The sequence below is a fragment of the Opisthocomus hoazin genome, chromosome 2 (assembly GCF_030867145.1).
Source record: "Opisthocomus hoazin isolate bOpiHoa1 chromosome 2, bOpiHoa1.hap1, whole genome shotgun sequence".
Taxonomy (NCBI): Eukaryota; Metazoa; Chordata; class Aves; order Opisthocomiformes; family Opisthocomidae; genus Opisthocomus; species Opisthocomus hoazin.
The window spans coordinates 103,609,276-103,627,568 of NC_134415.1; the positions used below are offsets into that span (position 1 = coordinate 103,609,276).

At 38.4% G+C, this 18,293-nt stretch overlaps 1 protein-coding gene across 19 annotated transcripts in view; it reads left to right on the forward strand.

The window, feature by feature from the left end:
* DST (dystonin) overlaps positions 1 to 18,293 on the forward strand; it is a 310,440-nt gene that overhangs the window by 289,491 nt on the left and 2,656 nt on the right. For 9 of the 19 annotated variants that reach the window (XM_075414638.1, XM_075414643.1, XM_075414645.1 and 6 more), the window contains 12 exons: positions 1,943 to 2,086; positions 2,920 to 3,108; positions 3,874 to 4,003; positions 4,807 to 4,970; positions 5,302 to 5,464; positions 6,918 to 7,072; positions 7,247 to 7,321; positions 8,200 to 8,217; positions 11,294 to 11,411; positions 14,674 to 14,873; positions 15,325 to 15,435; positions 18,145 to 18,268. In XM_075414638.1, the coding sequence (XP_075270753.1) occupies positions 1,943 to 2,086; positions 2,920 to 3,108; positions 3,874 to 4,003; positions 4,807 to 4,970; positions 5,302 to 5,464; positions 6,918 to 7,072; positions 7,247 to 7,321; positions 8,200 to 8,217; positions 11,294 to 11,411; positions 14,674 to 14,873; positions 15,325 to 15,435; positions 18,145 to 18,268 (1,591 nt within the window). Of the gene's footprint in view, positions 1 to 1,942; positions 2,087 to 2,919; positions 3,109 to 3,873; positions 4,004 to 4,806; positions 4,971 to 5,301; positions 5,465 to 6,917; positions 7,073 to 7,246; positions 7,322 to 8,199; positions 8,218 to 11,293; positions 11,412 to 13,831; positions 13,901 to 14,673; positions 14,874 to 15,324; positions 15,436 to 18,144; positions 18,269 to 18,293 lie in introns of all 19 variants that reach the window. The other 10 variants (XM_075414626.1, XM_075414627.1, XM_075414628.1 and 7 more) reach the window with 2 other exon arrangements.

Consider the following 18,293-nt stretch of genomic DNA (forward strand, 5'->3'; position numbering starts at 1 on the left):
ATAAAAAGAAAATAAGGGAAAATGTAATACGTGATATTAGTTTTAAACACCATGTCTATATTATAATGCTGTGATATTAATATAAAAATATTACTGACATTATTTACATCAATATGAAATGTATCTTCCTTTTATCGCTGATTCTTGTAAAAATATTTTTAATGCATTTGTATGCAGCTACATGTTGAAAGGTTTCTTCAGGACAGTATTTTATCCAAATGGTCCATCTTTATGCCCATTACTGATTTTCTTTTCTTGAATACTGCACATGATTTAATAAATTCTGCTGTCTCAGGCAGATAGGTCACTCGCCATCCTCTCTAGGGACTAAGAGGTATAGTAGGTTAATGCACTGCATTAGTTAACGAGAAGCATCCCATCTCCTCTTTTGTAAATGTGTCTCTATCACTGGACTGCCACAGAGTTTAATACAATTATTGCCCTTTACTGAGGGAAAGCTTAATACACTCTATGTAGTGTGTCACTCATGTAGATTTTGAGCTATTCTGTTACAGCTGTGAAGGAAAACAATGTTGTTGTCGTTGTTGCCTGTTTTCCTCCTGGCCCTGGTTTATTTTAGTGATCTCTCACTGCAACCCACCTCAACTTTTCGAAAACCGTTTTGAACTGGAATATTGTAAGAACTCATGCATTTTTGAGAGGAATGCTATTATGATTTTGTCTTAAACATTAATTTAAGCTTAAGTCAAAAACAGTTAGTAATGAATCTCTTTATATATATAGACCTGCCTACTCCAGGCTTTTAGAAAAGGTAGAAGATGTTATATCTTTAACGCTTTTATTTCATAATAGCTTCATATTTACTTTGCAAAGGCACAGGATAATGTCATTATGGGTTGTTGTAGAATCTGTTTTTACAATGTTTAGGTAATTATGAATTTTTCTAGCATCTGACTTGGCTGATACTTAATTTCTGGAATCAAAAATAGCCCTTCATAGATGGAGAGAGGAAGAGTTAAACTTTCAGAGGCATGATTCCATTTTATAGCCCAGTTAAAGATGTTAAAGCATAACAAGAAATTCCGCTAGGCTCTGAGAGATGTTGGCAGTTCCACTTAGCAGTGCTCACAGAGACACACAGATTTACACAACATTTAGATATAACGAAATAGGCAGAACAGTAAATTATTGTAGTAATGATAATTTAAAGCAAAAGAAATGCAAACAATAGAAAGGATGTGAAAAGTCCTTCTGTTTTTTGTTGTTTCCCCCCCCCCCTCCCCGCACCCCGTTCTGGTCCTGCCACCCTTTCCTCTGCTGGACTCCCTAGGAACATCAACGGCTGTGAACTTGGATGTCTAAAGCTGTAAACATCCTTTTGCGTTTAGAAGATTTTTCCCACATGGCAGCGCCTCTGAAAACAGCTGGTTGATTAGCAGTCGCTGTCCCTGTTCTTCCTATGTCTCTCCCCCTCAGCTGCTGAGTTTTCACATTTGTGTTAGTTTAGTATAGCTGCTCCTGACATTTTCTATCATCTTGTCTGAACATGTAATTATAGTTGGACATTTCCAGCCTCTGCTAGGCACTTGAGAGTTTGTTATGAAGAATTACTGTAACTGACAGACAAACCAAGTTATCTGAAGTGTTGCCAATAATGATTCTAACCATCATATAATTGATTTATGGCAGTTCTAAAATGCTGTGATTTTCCTTCTTTTTTTAATAAGGGCACGTGTCTTTCAAGTATTTACAGTATGGTGGGTTCGTAAGGCGTGGCAAGCTGGGGTAAAGATTTTAGAGCTTCATTTAGTACTTCATGTGGAATAGGCTTTTTAAACATTTTTAACTTTTCTCAGACAAATTAAACTTGCAAGTTGAACCTGTTTGAGCAATTGAGAGGCTCGTGACCTTCCAGACTAAGCACTCAGATTCTCTTGCAAATTTTATCAACATCTAATTGAAATTTTTACCTCTGGTTTAGGAATTTATGAAGAAACTGGAAGAGAAAAAGGCAGAACTGAATAAAGCAACCAGTATGGGAGAAGCTATCCTAGCGATCTGCCACCCGGACTCCATCACCACCATTAAGCACTGGATAACAATCATCAGAGCCAGGTTTGAAGAGGTCAGTATATGTCAAGCCGTCTTCATTGCAACAGTCCACCTTTGACTGGAACATAGCTGACAGCTAACATGGTAGTTACACTGAGAGGAAATGATCCAGCTGTTGAGAACTAAACATTTAAAACACCCGCAGTGATGGATGTGAATACCGTGCTTCCCTAGGTTTTATTTTAAAACTTACAAGGCTTTAAGAACTAAAGCAGATGGTCGAGCTTCTTTGTTTGTGTGTATTAAAGGAAATATTGCCTGACACTTCCTATGTGAAGAAAGCTGTTAGTTTCTACAGAGAAGCTTAAAAGTTACAGAGGAAGGAAAATACAGGGCAAACTTGGAGCATTTTCTGATTGCATTAGGGAGGATTTCAGTCCAACATATTCCTAATCTAGAAGATTTCCAAATTATTTAAGTGGCTACAAGTAGGTCTCAGTGAGTGTACCACAGTCTCAGCTGCTAAGGTGGTATTTTCTGTGTATATTAAGTTTAAAGAAACACAGAATACTGGTGTTAGCGAAGTATGGCTTCAGGAGAAGGAAGACGGGCACCAAATCCTGCATGATTCACTAACTTCAGCATGTTATTTGATAAAGTTCTTCGTATGTTGTCTGAATGTGCTGTTTACTGCATTTAACAGCACCTAATACTGAATATCTGTGGAAAAAAATGTGATATTGGACTGAGAATTCTAGTTACCTAGCACCTTTAGTGATCAGTCACTACATCTAGCACCTTTGATAATCAAACATCAATCTAGGTTTACAGTTAGCAGAGCCATTTTAAATACGTTTTAAAGAATTTCAGATGTGCACATACTCATGCATTGGTTCTTTTATCAAGGTCTTAGCGTGGGCTAAACAACATCAGCAGAGACTGGCAGGAGCTCTGGCTGGACTTATTGCTAACCAGGAATTGCTGGAAGCCTTGCTGTCCTGGTTGCAGTGGGCAGAGACTACACTTACTGAAAAAGATAAAGAGGTTATCCCTCAGGAGATTGAGGAAGTTAAAGCGCTTATAGCCGAACATCAGGTAAGGCACGTTAAGTGGCGTGCATCCTACATGTTCCACAAGTGGTGCTCATGTCTCAGCTAGGCTTCATAATCAAGTGTGAATCTTCTTAGCTATTTTCTCTCCTAATAATCGAATCCCTTTTCAGGTACTCGGTTGTGTGCTTTGTATGTGTATGATGTGCTTGTAGTTTATTCAACACAGAGGTAAAAAACCCAACCAAACAGAAATACAGTGCCACATTGTTCTAAAAGCAAACCTACAACTTCCCATAGGAACAAGGATAATAATAGTAATAAAAAAGACCCACATGAACTGTATGGTAGTGCTGCTGCCTTAGAACTAGTGTTGCAGTGTGGCTTTACTGGTTGAATTTCAAGAATATGTTTATGAAGTGCCAGAGGGAGCTGCACATGTGGTGAATGCTCATAGGCTTACCCCAGCTTACACAGCAGAGCTGTCTCACTGCTGTGAACTGCAGTCTGGACAGCAAGGAACACTTGAGTACTCGGAGTCAAAATTCTGTTGTACATCACTTCACCATACACAGTTAATAAAGGAGTTTGACAAACTGATTTTTAGACTTTAACAGCCAGGCCACAGTGGTCTTGAAAGCTCGTACTGACGATTTTTCTTACCTACAAAACCTCTTTTTTGTGAGGCTGGCATTATAAGAATCTTTCTGTGCCATTCTTGTGACTTTGGTGTTTTGCTATTCTATATGTTTTTCATTCCTGTGGTCACTTTTGTGTATTGTTAATTAAAACCACCTCTATCTGATTGCAGGCGTTCATGGAGGAAATGACCAGAAAACAACCTGATGTGGATAAAGTTACAAAGACCTATAAAAGAAAGGCACTTGAACCCACTCCAGTACAATCTCATATTCCTGTCCTTGATAAGGGGAGAGCAGGAAGTAAGTAATGAAGTGTTTTGAGGCAGGTCACACACACCATTGCTCTATCTATAAAGATAACATTACTAATAATGTAATAGGTTTGATTAACTTCTAGTGAAACAGGGTGAAATTCTCTTGGCTCATTTTGGTCTCTCATTTTTCAATGTGAGGAAATTTCTCATAGCAGACTTGTATTTTTAAATTTTGTCCTGTAATTCTTGAACACTGATTTTTAAAGTGTGCAGCCTTTCATGTTCTATTAAACTTCCAAGAGTGTGCACGTGGTGAGTCTTTGCAAATCTACCGTGATCTGAAAGTGCAAACAACTTCTTTTACATAAAGATGTAGAGACCAAATTTTGCTATTACTGTCTATGAAATTATATGGATCCAATTAGACCGTGTGTTCAGTGAAGTTGAATAGAAAGTGAATCATCAAGTAAGGAAATTGCTTTTTGTATTTTTAGATGTACTTACCTATTGTGTTTTATACTTACCAATATGTGGAACCTGCTTCTAAAATCAGATTGTTTACTTTGCAACTCAGAGATATTTGCAAAGATTTTGTTTAACCTGTGCAGCTTCAGAAGTGCAGCCACCACTAGCTACTTCTGGCTAGACAGAAGATGTTCAACCACCATGTGGTCCCTCCCCAGCAATGGTAGGGGAAAAAGAAATAATTCCATTAAATGGAATCATATCAGGGTATGGGCTCATGATTTGGGACAGGAAGGAGTAGTTTTAGAAGGTCAAGTACCCTTCATGTGAATGTTTTTTGTGTTTGAACTGGGTGAGACTTACACGTTTATCATGTTTTAACAGGAAAGCGTTCCCCGACACCAGGCATATATCCGTCAGCAGCCCAGGCGCAAATTGAAACCAAGAATCCACGAGTAAACCTTTTAGTCAGCAAATGGCAGCAAGTCTGGCTTCTGGCCTTGGAAAGAAGAAGAAAGCTTAATGACGCTTTGGACAGACTTGAAGAGGTCAGAAAAGGACTCTACAGATCATATATACTTTTTGCATAATTTCATTTACCCTAGCTTAAATTGTCAATACTGTGAATGCTGTAAACATCTTCCATATTTGTTGTATTGTATGATACAGCTAACTAAAAACCCTGTGATACATGTTCTTTAATGTGCTTTAAAAACTGTCATTCTCATTTTAGATCTGAGGTGCGTTAAGATGTTTAAAATCTTTTATATAGGTCCTCAAAGACCCAGTTGTTCAAAAGAACGCAGATGGTATATCTCTCATTGATTTTCTAGCTTGATTGATTTTAACTAAAAAAAGTTCTTTCTCTTTTTTATTAAGCTGAGAGAATTTGCCAACTTCGATTTTGATATTTGGAGGAAAAAATACATGCGATGGATGAACCATAAGAAGTCTCGTGTGATGGACTTCTTTAGGAGGATTGATAAAGATCAAGATGGAAAGATAACAAGGCAGGAATTTATCGATGGGATTCTGTCTTCAAGTAAGTTTTAAAATTAACTGTATCTTGAACCTGGAACGAACATCTCATGAAGTCTTACTGTCTATGTAGTGTACCTTACGCAGTTTATTGTGTTAGAAGGTCACAGATGTCCCTTTTGAAGTCGTTAATTATGATTAATTTAAACTATAATTATTTTACTTGAAAATAATTCAAGATTCTAGAAACTCTTACATTGTGAATCAAATAATGAGTGTCACATTTATACTACTGGCTAACTAATAGTTTACTGGTTTACGGGACACATATTGTCATTCCTACAGTACACTAGCCACTTCAGGAATCACTTTTCATTGATTAGTCAAATAGTAGAACATACCTTATAAAACATCAGGTCATATGATCATATGATTTTTATTAAAGAACTTACATGGAATAGTATAAATTATAGAAGGAAATAATGTAATTTTGAAACCAGTGTTTCCGTGAACTGTGACAGTGTTCATATGCCTGTATACTGAGGATCAAAATGTCAAGCAGTCAGAATAGGAAGGGACTCTTCCCAGCTTTCCTGATGGAATGGTATTCATTAGGTATGCACAGTTGGTGGTGTGATGTAACCCTGCAACGTCATGTTTGTGTGTGGTCACATTTCCCTTTAGCAACTGACTCACAACAGATAAGGGCCTACTGCTTACAATCATCTTTTATCTTCAGAGCATAGAGACTTCTGCTTTGAGCGCTGAAGATTCAGAATTGGGCTGCTTTTAACATCTCATGTTAAAGTTACTCAGTAGGAGAATATTGTAGTGTATGTATTTTCCCCCTGCTTTTGGAAATGCTGTGATGTACTCACTATATGTGCACATCGCTGTTTTGCGTGAATTGGCAGAAGTTCATGAAAAAACCCTGATACCACCACGGGCTTAAACAGCTTACTCATTTAACTCAGTTTGTATCAACTTGTTACAACTGCTAAATACTCATGACTTAATGCCTGTTCACCACCTTGAAATTATCTTTGACCGTATCACAGAGAATCTCGGTGTGGATTAATATCCTGCTGCTGTGAATTTGATCTAAAGAAGGATTTCACGAAACACCATGCATGTTTCTGCAGTGGGAAGGCCTTGAATTCCAAATTTAATTAGCAGTGAAATTCTTACTTGACCTTTCCTCACTAACAATTTATCTTGTTAATCTGTGGTATTTCATGCACTTCAAAGGTCAAAATGTTAAAAAATAGACATATATCTTACAGTTTAATCTGTGCCCTTGCTTTTGTGTCGCTCTTCAAGCCACACTATAATATTCCTTTTAATCCAATATCTAGGTAATGTTGGAGATCCATTTTGTTTTTTCAGAAAGATTCCTTCACTCTTTTGAATTTTATTTTTTTGATAAGCATTGTCTGTCACCTAGTGCCGAAAAGCATTTTAATATTTGTGATAAAGGGATTGAAAAGCCAGGTTTTGTTGTTGTCTTTGTCTTACAGAATTCCCAACAAGCCGACTTGAAATGAGTGCTGTTGCAGATATTTTTGATAGAGACGGTGATGGATATATTGACTACTACGAATTTGTAGCAGCTCTGCATCCAAACAAGGATGCATACAAGCCTCTCACAGATGCTGACAAGATTGAAGATGAGGTACATTCTCTGCTTTCTTAGATTGCACTCGGTTCTACTGGGGTCGTGTTCTTTAATAGTTAATTTTGTTTTCACTCCTGTATAATTGGAAGTTTGCCAGTTATACCAATATACAAATATTTAGAAATGTGATATTAGCTGTAAAGTAATCATTCAGTTGTGGTTTTTTTGCAGGTTACAAGGCAGGTAGCTAAATGTAAATGTGCAAAACGGTTTCAAGTGGAACAAATTGGGGATAACAAGTACAGGGTAAGTCTGCTAAGGACTTTCTTAGTTCTTTCAGCTTAAAGATTCTTTGTGTGACACGGTTATGCAAGGAATTAGGCTATATTAATTTACAGGAATTTTGTATGACAATTGTATCTTTTCTTAAGCTTGCCTAAATTTTGTGGTTTTTTCTTGTTAGAACATACAGGCTAAAAATACGGGAAAATGCTACTGCTTACATTTATTTGCACTGAATCTACTGAAACGGTTTTCAATGTATGGGAATTTTTAAAAGCTAACTGCATGCATACGTACATACACACATGCACATGGACATACAACAGCTCCTTGAAAGACAGTCTTTTTGCCTGGATACCCAAAGTGTTTTAAACTGTAGCTGTTTTTCTGTTAGTTTCATAAAACCAGTGATATTTCCCTGTGGTATTGTGTTGTACTTGAAAAATCTTTTACCAAAGTGTATTCAATCAATTTTTTATCAAACTTGCTCGTCATTTTATTTGAGCACACTGTTCCTTCTGAAGAAGTACAAGAAATGTGTTAGATAGTCGCAGAACGCTTTTAGATCACAGAAAAATAAATATCACATTGTAGAGAAAGATCTGCTACCCCTAGATTCAATAACCAGAACAATTTCAGATGAAATACGCAATATTTGCTAAGAGAGTTTACGAAATACTGGTAGATTATTTTAAAAGACCACAGAAACAACAAAGGGAAGGAAACAAAGGCCTTGAATATTTTCCAATATTCAGTCTCCGGATGGCTAGCTACCTGCTCGTCTCTGAAGTAGACACTTTATTTAGAATGTCTGATGTGTTAGTTTGCATGTGTTCTAGAGTCATATAGAGAATTTCCTGTAAACTAATCGTGTCTTTCTTCCATTTTTCATTTCTTATCAGTTCTTCCTGGGAAATCAGGTATAGACCAGTGGAATGTGTTACGAAGTTTCTTTTTTTCTTTTTTTTTCCCCTTTTTTTCTAACGCATAGTGATTTAAGCTTGCAATGGTCAGTCTTCTCGCCATCCTTTCATCTTCAGCTAATTCATTGCTGATCAGCTGTGGTATTTCTTTAAACGCTATGGAGCATTGCTTGTCTCAGGATCCCTCCTCTTCAGTCCCTCACCTGCTTTCTTTGGCCATTTTCCTCATTAAGGAGATTACTTTTAAAGGAACCAGATAACGGTCAGCAGCAATTCACATAGTAAAAAATCTTGAGCATTTGAACTGAAATTTTAGAATTAGTATTATTTTATCAGTTTTCAGTCTTATAGCGGAATGCTTCCAAATTCTGTGTTGTATTTTTTTAGGCTGTCAGATTAAAGGCTAATCACAGTAAACACGGATCGCAATGTCATATCACTTATTTATTACAAATTAGGCAAAAAATACTTTCATTTTCAGAAGAAAAAAATCCCTGTGCTGTCAAGCAGAATGATTAAGAACCTAGCTGATTGTTGTTATTTTATATACTAACGCAGTGAATCATCAAATACGTATTTTGGAAATAGGCAAATTAAACTTGATATTCCAGTTCAGACTATTCTGTCTCCCAGAGTGTTTTCAATGAGCTATGACAGGTCTGTAATGTACTGGAGCTGTGTTTAAGAATGCTTTTTGTCAGTTGGGTCATCAGTGAGTCGTACAGCAGTGGCACTGTACAGTGGTACAGGGAGGATGCGCTAAAGAGAGCTCACTTACTCGTGTGGTACGTACTGATACACAGCTTCTTAAATTGGTAAATCATGCTTACCTGGCAAGAATGAAAATACTTTACACAAACCAGACACCATTAGTATCTTATTCATGCTCTCATAAAGGCAATAATATGTATAATCCATTCTGGAAATGCTAGTGTTAACAGCATTAGCTGTTTTAAATCTAGAGATGTTGAAAATGTACTTGCATTCTCATTTATTGGCAAAGCCTGTTGAAGTATAGAAGAAAGCACGAAGAGCACTGGATAGTCTTACCACATGCCTCGAGCAGTATATCTAAGTAATAATTTAGAAAGTTTTCCGTATATAGAACAAGCCTCTGTTTGAAAAGACTGTTTGAAATTGTGCTAATCCTCTTATCTGTCATCTGTACTTTCAGATCTAGGAAAAATACAGCGTTTTTTGAGAGCATCTAATTCTTACTGGTGCAGAACAGCGTCGTAGTAAAAATCACCCACAGCCAGTTGGCTGAGGCTTCTCTAGTGACAGTGATGTTACATGGCTGTTGTCAAGAACAGGCCTTTTTGTAGCTGAAACTAGACTTCCTTTACATTTTTAGTCCAGTGTTTTTACCTCTGATTATTTGAAACAACAGTAAATACTGTTCAAGGAAAGTTGGTATCCAGGCTATTTTAAGAAGGAAATGGACTGAATTACCATTAGGAAAAATGCCTTGATAGATACCTGTGTTATTTTCCAGGAGCCCCACTGTCTGAATTAACCACAGCCTAGGTAGGCAGTTTGCAAAGGATACTGTGCCTGACCCGTGGTGTAGTTGCTTGGTGGGGTCTAAATGAAGAATTAAGCTAGGATAGGGAAAAAAATTTAAAAACAGAGAAAAAGCTAGTATCTGTAGAACCTCTAGAAAAAATCTCTGTAGAAACAAGCCAATGAAAATAAATGGCATGAATTTGCATGCCATTTCTTTTCTTTTTTTAACTTTGATCTACATATACAAAACGGTTCTTTGTTTGACACATACTGAATGCATTATTAAAAAGCCTGTACAAATAATGCTCATGTGAATGTTGTTATTTATAACAAACAAAAATATTATTGAATTAAGCAGCAAGCTTTGCTTTTGTTTGGTTCCTAAAAGTAATATTCCTTTAAACTTATTCTCTCTTCTTGGCTTAAGTAGTACCAAAAAAGTAAAGTCATTTAACAAGTAGGGAGCACGTTTGTGTGGTTTGCATTTAAAGCATTTCAGCCTTCTTACTGGAGCAAGTAGGTACAGTTGAACTACGGCCAGCCTTCTCCAAGGGTCCAGAGATGGTCCCAAAACGTGTTTTTGACTCCCGTTGGTTTCAGTAAGTGCTCTGCATGTTTGCGTGTGAGAGCACTACACTTGGCCTGATGATCTGATATCAAAATAAACATTTTAGTGGCATTGGATAAAAAGTACTGAATTCTTCTGGTTAGCTTTTATGAGATCGTGGGGGTCAACATTTTGATCATGTTTTCTTTGATCTGGATTTGAACAGAGATACTGCATACAGGTTTTGTTATACAGGTCTCAAGAGCAATACATACGTTAGGCCTGGCCATCAGCCCAAAGGAAGAGTGGGCTAGTAGAAGAGTTAGTACAAAACAGGTTTTTGTGCATCTCTGAATTGTGAAGAACCTCGATTCGTAGACAGAGGAGTGGCAAACAGTTTATATAACAAAGTGCAATAACGAGAGCTATCAATCATTCATTGCTTCTTTAATGTTCCCTTCACTGCTTGCACCTCACTATAGGTGAGGAGTGTCAAAGCTATACCTGAAAATATCCCTCTAAATGCATCAATGGATGGAACTGTGCAACACTCATAATGCATTGAATTTCCAGCCCACATACTGATCACTTAAAGCGATGCTGCCTTCCTTTCAGCTGACAGCATTAAAATCTAGACTGTTGAAGAAGAGAGTTTGCTTAAGATTTAACAGTGAAATAATGCAAATAGGTCTTCATTAATTTGCACAAACGTGATTGTAACCAATTAAATAACGTGATACTAATTTTGCTTCTTTTATGAGCTCAGACATTTGAGAATCCAGCATAAAATTAAACCTGAGATTCTTCCTTGCCGTCCTACCATCTCCTTTGGATTAATGCAGCAGCATCTGATTTGAAATCTTAACAGCTTTAACAATCTGCATAAATAAATCTGATTTTTTTAGCATTTACTAATAATTAAATTTCAAAATAAACTTTAAGTGTCTAATTTTTAACCTATCAGCTTTGGACTGCATCTGGATGACTGAGAACCTGAGACTTGTTTTATTTTTATTGCAGTTTGGTGACTCTCAACAACTGCGCCTTGTTCGTATCCTAAGAAGTACGGTCATGGTTCGTGTTGGAGGTGGCTGGATGGCACTTGATGAGTTCTTAGTGAAAAATGATCCTTGCAGGGGTATGTAACACCACAGTTAAAATGAACATGCAGATAATTATTTGGATACAGTCACCATTCATTGTCTCAAAATGGAGGTTGAATTGCATAAAATGCCAGTTCTGTAAACATCATCTCACTAAACGTCGCATAATGATCTGTTTTTGTAAACTTTAAATCCCATGGTTAAGATCCTCTTCACTTGCACTGATGTACGTCTAGAATAACTGTGGTGTCTTCTGCGCAGTTCCTCCAGCGTTAGAGTGGTGTAATTAAGAATTGAACTTAGCCCAGATAGAGTTTATTGCATGTAAACTGCTTGTATGACTTGGCAGAAGCAGCGCACAGAAATGTCCAATAAAACCTTCTCAGGAAGGGAGAAGTTTTAAGGCAATAAATCAAAATAAGGCAATTGAATCAAAGAGTAACTATAACAACACCAAAAAAAATCTCTGGCCAGGGACTGTGCCCAGGCTGTCAGGCTCTGCCTTTGTAGCCCTGTCTTTTCACTGGCATCCTCCCCAGAACCACTTGCAGAGCGCTGAGCCTTGTGCGAAGCAAGTGGAAAACGCTCTGGTCAGGAGGACTCTGTGCTCTGGGGAAGCAGGGAGCGCTCTATCACCGTGCCCTCCAGCACGGTACACAGCAACGTAATGACATCTTAGTTTCTCGGAAAGCCTACTTGTCTAGTGGGAAAGTAGGCTCTGTCTGGCACTGTTCTTGGAGAAACAGCTGGAGACAGGAAAGAAGCCATTTGTGAAGGGGGTGAGGGAGATACAAGTCAAATAATAGCCAGAGTAGTAAAATTGCAGAAAGTAGAATAAAGACTGTGTTCAGAGTGAGCTGGTGTTTTTTAACTAGGTAATTCTGTCCTACTATCTAGCAGCATTAAGTTTACTGCATTGTTACCTCTCAGGAGTTCTATAGGACCATACTCAGTATTGTAATAGCGCGAGAACAGCACAGAGGGGTTCAGGAGAGGCAAGTGAGCTAGTGAAGACCGAGACATCAACTGTCCTGTAGACCTTACTCCAGTGTCAGCTATCTCACACGGCTTCTGCTTTGAGACCAAGGTTTCTAAACAGTTTACTACAGACTTTGAGAGGGTGGGGAGATTGTATTTGTAGTAGTTGTCACGGTAAGTCAAGGATGTTAAATCCAAAAGAAGCTAGCACAAAACCCTGTTAAATCCAAACAGAAGCTGGCACAAAACCCTGTTAAATCCCAAAAGAAGCTACCAAAAAACCCCGTAAAGGCTGAGGGTGTGCCAGTAAGGCCTAGAAACCTTTGTCTACAGGCTTAAAAGGTACCCATAAAACTTCTTATCAGAGTATCATAAAAGACCTGTCATAACCTTGTGATGACATCTGTGAGCTTTTCAGCAGTATTAAAAATAGTCCTTTTGCTTACCAACATATTGCTTATATTGTTTACTAAAGAAATGTAACAGTAATATTACATTTATTGGTGTTGGACTACAGGTCTAACTGAAATATAGCACTTAATTCTGCACCTGCTAATAAGGAAAGTCACTTAGGCCTGCAGAGCCATCTCTACTTTATAGCTTTCTACTCCTATTCCTCAAAAGTGCATGGTAGTGGAAAATGAAATGTGCCTTGAAATATCTGACTTCACTGAAGGGTTAACTTGGTTAGATTTGAAGTATCCCAAACATTTTTCTTGGGCCCATTGACAGGTAGACTGTTGCAGTTCCTGCTTGGGTTGACACTGAGATACACACTACTTAATAACTATCTAATTAATTTATCGGAATTCTTTATTACTGTCCTCCCATTAAGAGGAACTTCATCCCCTCTTCTTTAAGAAATATTGTATTCTATGTATCTCTATAGTATTTTCTATAGTACTTTATCCCTTTTTTGTGGGAAATACATGAGCAGATGACTAAGTCAACACAGTGGGTCTAAAGGAATACTGATCTCTATAAAATCATCCAGACACTGGACGTTGTGCTTTGGTGCCTAAAACCTGGTCTTGTTGAAGTCAGTGATGCCAAGTAGTCGTTAAAGTCAGTGATGCAGGTTCAGACTTTTCGTTTAGCACTTCATGTAGCAAATCCGCATTTCCATCAAGGGCTTCTTGTGTATTCAGATAAATCACATTTCAAAGAACTATTGTCATAAACAGCTTTAAGAGTATTGAACGTAGTTATATAAAATAATTTTAGCTTACATTACTTCTTTATGTCAGCAGATAAATACTGTTACACAAGTATACTTGGGACTGCAGTTGAGTCTATCCAAGCACTACTTGCTTTTTGCCTAGGGGACCTTTGAAAACTCGCCTCAGAGCAGTTGCTCTGAATCCTGTCTTTTGGCCTGGTGCTCTGAGTCTCTTGCATATGCAGCTGCTATACTTGATTTCTTCTCCTGCTAACGATTTTCTTTAATGTGACCCATGTCCTGTGTCATTTTTTCTAGTTCATCATCACGGGAGTAAAATGTTACGTTCGGAATCAAACTCTTCAATTACCACTCAGCCTACTATAGGTTGGCAAACCCCTCTCTTTGTCTCCTCCTCCTCCTCCTTCTCTTCTCCTCTCTCTTCATTTCCTTCCCACTTTATTAAGATATATATTTTTAACAATATGCTACACCCATCACATTTAGCTTAATGTGTTCCTACATGGGCTGGTGCTTTGCAAGCTAATTTTTTTTGACATGCTGTAAGAGTGTTTCAAAACCAATTGTCATTCATACTGACACAGTTAAATGCTAACCTGTCTTGCATCTATTCTTGCGGAACATTCTCTCATATGTGTGTTTGTATGTGTGTGTGAGTGCTTAGCCACCAGTTACCTCATCATAGTTTGGATTTTATGTTCATCATTGCATGTCACCAAAGTACGTAACTTCATAGTTTTGAATAAATATATTTGCTGCTTTCCTGTAATTTGTACTTAGCAATTTCTCCTGGAACATCTAAGCAAGTATTATTTATTATGAGTAGCTGCAGAGTTAGCAAAACTGCTCGTCAGGTTGTGTCTGTGTATTAATAGTTGATAGATTAACAATGATTTAGCACATTGAGCATTCCATTATCACGCTGACTTCCTTTGACAGTGGTTCATTCCTGCTGGCATAAAGTATTAGAAATAAGCGAGTTCTGCACATAACTCTTCTGTGTCCAAAATAAATGCATTACACAGTAATGCATTTTATTTATTGTTAAGATGTGTTGGAGTTGGCATGGCAAAAGTGACAATAAACAGCCTGGTGACAAATTTCATATCTGACTAAATGAACACCTTTCTTTGCTGCAGCTAAAGGGAGGACGAACGTGGAGCTGCGTGAAAAGTTCATTTTGGCAGATGGTGCCAGTCAGAGCATGGCAGCTTTCCGACCAAGGGGCCGTAGATCACGACCCTCTTCAAGGGGTGCTTCTCCCAACAGATCTACTTCTCTGTCAAGTCAGGCTGGCCAGGCAGCTGCCCCACAAGCAGTTGCTACAAGTACACCGAAGGTAAGGAGAAACATACAAAACTGCGCTGGTTAACAGATGGGGTATAGATTTGGATTTTTTCCCCTTGCTCCACAATATTGGTGCTTTCCCTAGCTGACGGGGAAGAAGTATCTCAATTTTATTTCATAGTCTGGGGAGGATCTGAGAAGTCTTTTCAATGTATTTCACTATTTGTTTGCAACACAGGAATAGAAGAATTCTTTACATTTAAGGTGCCACATGAGCTAACTGGCAATTTGGGAATATGCTCTAAAAGAGCAATGAACCATTGCATTTAAAAAATAAGCTGTGACATCTCTTAATTTCAGAACGTTTGTCATCAACTCTTTCTGCTTAGTTCTTATTTCTACTATGAGATTTGATCTCCCTGTGAAAGCCTAGGTATCCTTCTCCATGACATTGTTTTCCATCTACTGTCCTTCATATTTTGATTTACCATTGTTTCATACAGACACCCCATCACTTAACACGCAACTATGGTAAACCATGGTTGACAAACAGCAAAACGTCAACTCCTTCTAAGCCACCAGAATCCTCAGACTATCAAGGGTCATCTGCAGAGGTACAGTAAGGACAGAGACTATGGTCTAATGACCTTCCTTCACTAAAACTGTCACTTCGCTAACAGCCACTAGAGTTTCAGTGCTTCAGAGCTGCAACATCCTTTGCATATTAATGCGTTGTCTTTATTTTAGACCTTTGTCAAATTATTTCTTTCCTCTTTTTTATTCCCCCCCCCCCCCCCCCCCCCGAGTCTTTTTTTTCTGATGTTCTGTTTGTTCTGGCTTTTGACTTTTAGGAAAACTCAGCCTCAATGAATTTATGTTTGAAGTATGAATGATTAATAGATCATAACAGTATGCGATGAACTGGATGAGCAAATGTGGAAAAGTACTTTTTTTTTTTTTTAATCAGTTTATATACTTTGCATGTTTCTTTCCTAAAACTTTACTTTGAGTTCATAATGTACTGTAATATTCATGAAGTACAGGAATGAGATTAATTATGATCTCCAGTGCAAAGCCACTAAATAAAGAAATACCCAATGACTGTGAAGAAAGTGACACAAAAGACTGACTGTGATATATAAATTTTTCCAACAACTGAAAGCTTCCCTTAGGGGGGGTGGAGACCAATCGTCTCTCTAATGAGATAGCTATTTGATGACCTAACAGGAAACAAGCTTTGGTCTTATTTGCAGCCCATGACTTACATAGAAACTGCTAGTATAGCAGTCAGGGTTGTGCTGGCAATCAAGCTGCATGACCAAAATTTGAATGGGCTTGGAGCCAAAGTGTCTCCTCTGATGTCGTTACAGTCAGTGGAAAGATTGCAGCCAGATCAGGCTGCAGACTGACTTGTTACTCGTAGGAGTTGCTCTTGCCCTGGGTTAGACGGAGGGATCGCTGAGGGAAAGCTTGTGCTACCATCACCTCTGTTGCATCTGCTTTTCACAAATCCACGCTTCGATGCCTGTTGCCATTCACGTGATCCCTTCCGGTGCTGAGCTTACGTGGCCTCAGCGTGGCTCTGCTCAAAGGTGCGTAACGCACTGCTCACTCCCTCCTTCCGTGCGAGCGGGTGCGTTACTTGTGCACACTGCAGGTGTGTGTATTTGTCCAGCACTTCAGTCACCGGGGCTGTTGCTTGGAATGGTTAACAACAGCAGAAAGTTGAGTCAGTTGTCAGTTTCTAATATATTCCTCTGTTTTCTTCCATGTCATAGCTGGTAACTGAATTGTAAGATTAATTGATGGTACTTTAAAGGGTTTACAGACATGGAAGGTGGTGTTTTCATTGAGTCACAATGAGGTGAAAGCAGCTGGCATTGATTCCAAAGGGGGGCACTGTATTTCTCACTGCTCTTACAAGTGCCAGTAGTTTCAGTGAGTTTCTTGTATGTAAACCACCATGGTTTAAGATTATAAATGGAACAAGTCAGGTTGGGGTAGGTTGCAGTGAATTTCTGAGGCATTCTGCAGCATTTTCTGCCCAGGAGAAGTTATGTATTTTATATGCAGACTGCATTTGTGTTTAGGACTAAACTGAAGAACAACTTGATCTTTTCTTGCCCCAGTGATTCTTTCCCAATGCCTTGCCCAAAGTGCAGCAGTTTCAGCGGTGGTAGTGGAGAGCATTCCCTTGCTCCTTATCCTCCCAAGCAGTGTCTGTACAGCAGATTTCCGAGGTGTGGCTGGCTGGATGTTAAGCACTTGTACTTGGCTCTACAGAGAGTTTAACGTTGTGACCATCCCTGTCAGGGCCAGCAGGTTGTCTGCTCTGTAGCATCTCAGTGCTCTTTTGTTCAGATGTGCCAGAAGTGCTCCGAGCTGGCAGCTCTGGCAGCTCCCAACACACTCTGCTGGATTTTGGTTTTCAGTACCTATTTCTACCCCACTACTGTGTGGGGTTCGAGGGCACGGAACACAGGATCCAGGCCATTCAGCGCGCTGCGTTTGTCACTGCAGTGTGGATATTTACTTAGTATTTTTGTGTTGTTTAAATGAATATGAATACTGTAGGTTTCCTCTTATTTGCATACACTTCTTATCTAGTATGTTACATGCATTTTGAGATTTGAGGATTTAATTCCTGTGGCTTTGAAAGAAATCTTCCTGTTTGGGGTAGATTGTAAATCAAGACTTGTTTTATCTCAGAAATGAGAGAGCAGGCAGGGTGAGACTATGGAGTAGAAACGTTTCAGACAATATATTGACAACAAGAACAATTTTAATTAGTCCAATGTCTTTGTTTCTGCCTTTTTCTAGCAAAAGGTTTTGAAATTTTATAGTTTTGTTTTGCCATCAAAATATTTATAAAATTGAAACAAATATAACCACCTATAACCAGTCAGAATGGTGGAAAGTCAACCTATGCAGACATAAAACCTCAACTACTTGTCTCTGTTTATTGAAGTCATGTACCATCAACTAGTCTTACATGCTTGACTAATTATAAGAAGGTAGCATTTTTCTTTCTTCATATGCATTGAAATACACACAACGAGTGCTAAAATGTTAATGTCAAGCAGACTGTTAAAGTGATTTTTTTGTTGTTTTACATTTGGACTACTTCAGGTACTAACTGCTAAAGGAATGTTCAAAACTTCAAATCATGAAAAATGTCCATAGTGACTCAGCCCAGTCTTTGAGATTCACAGTAAATGTTGTTACAATGATCGTATTCTAAGTTACATATTACCTAATACCAGACCTTGTCTTCAGTAGTGACAATTGAAAAAACCCATATCTTCGGGGTTTTTTTTACACAGGGAACACCAATTCAAGGAAGTAAACTCAGACTGCCAGGATATCTATCAGGGAAGGGTTTCCACTCTGGAGAAGACAGCGGCATCCTCTCAACAGCAGCTACCAGAGTCAGAGCTCAGTTTGCAGGTGAGTGTCTGGACTTCAGGGCTTG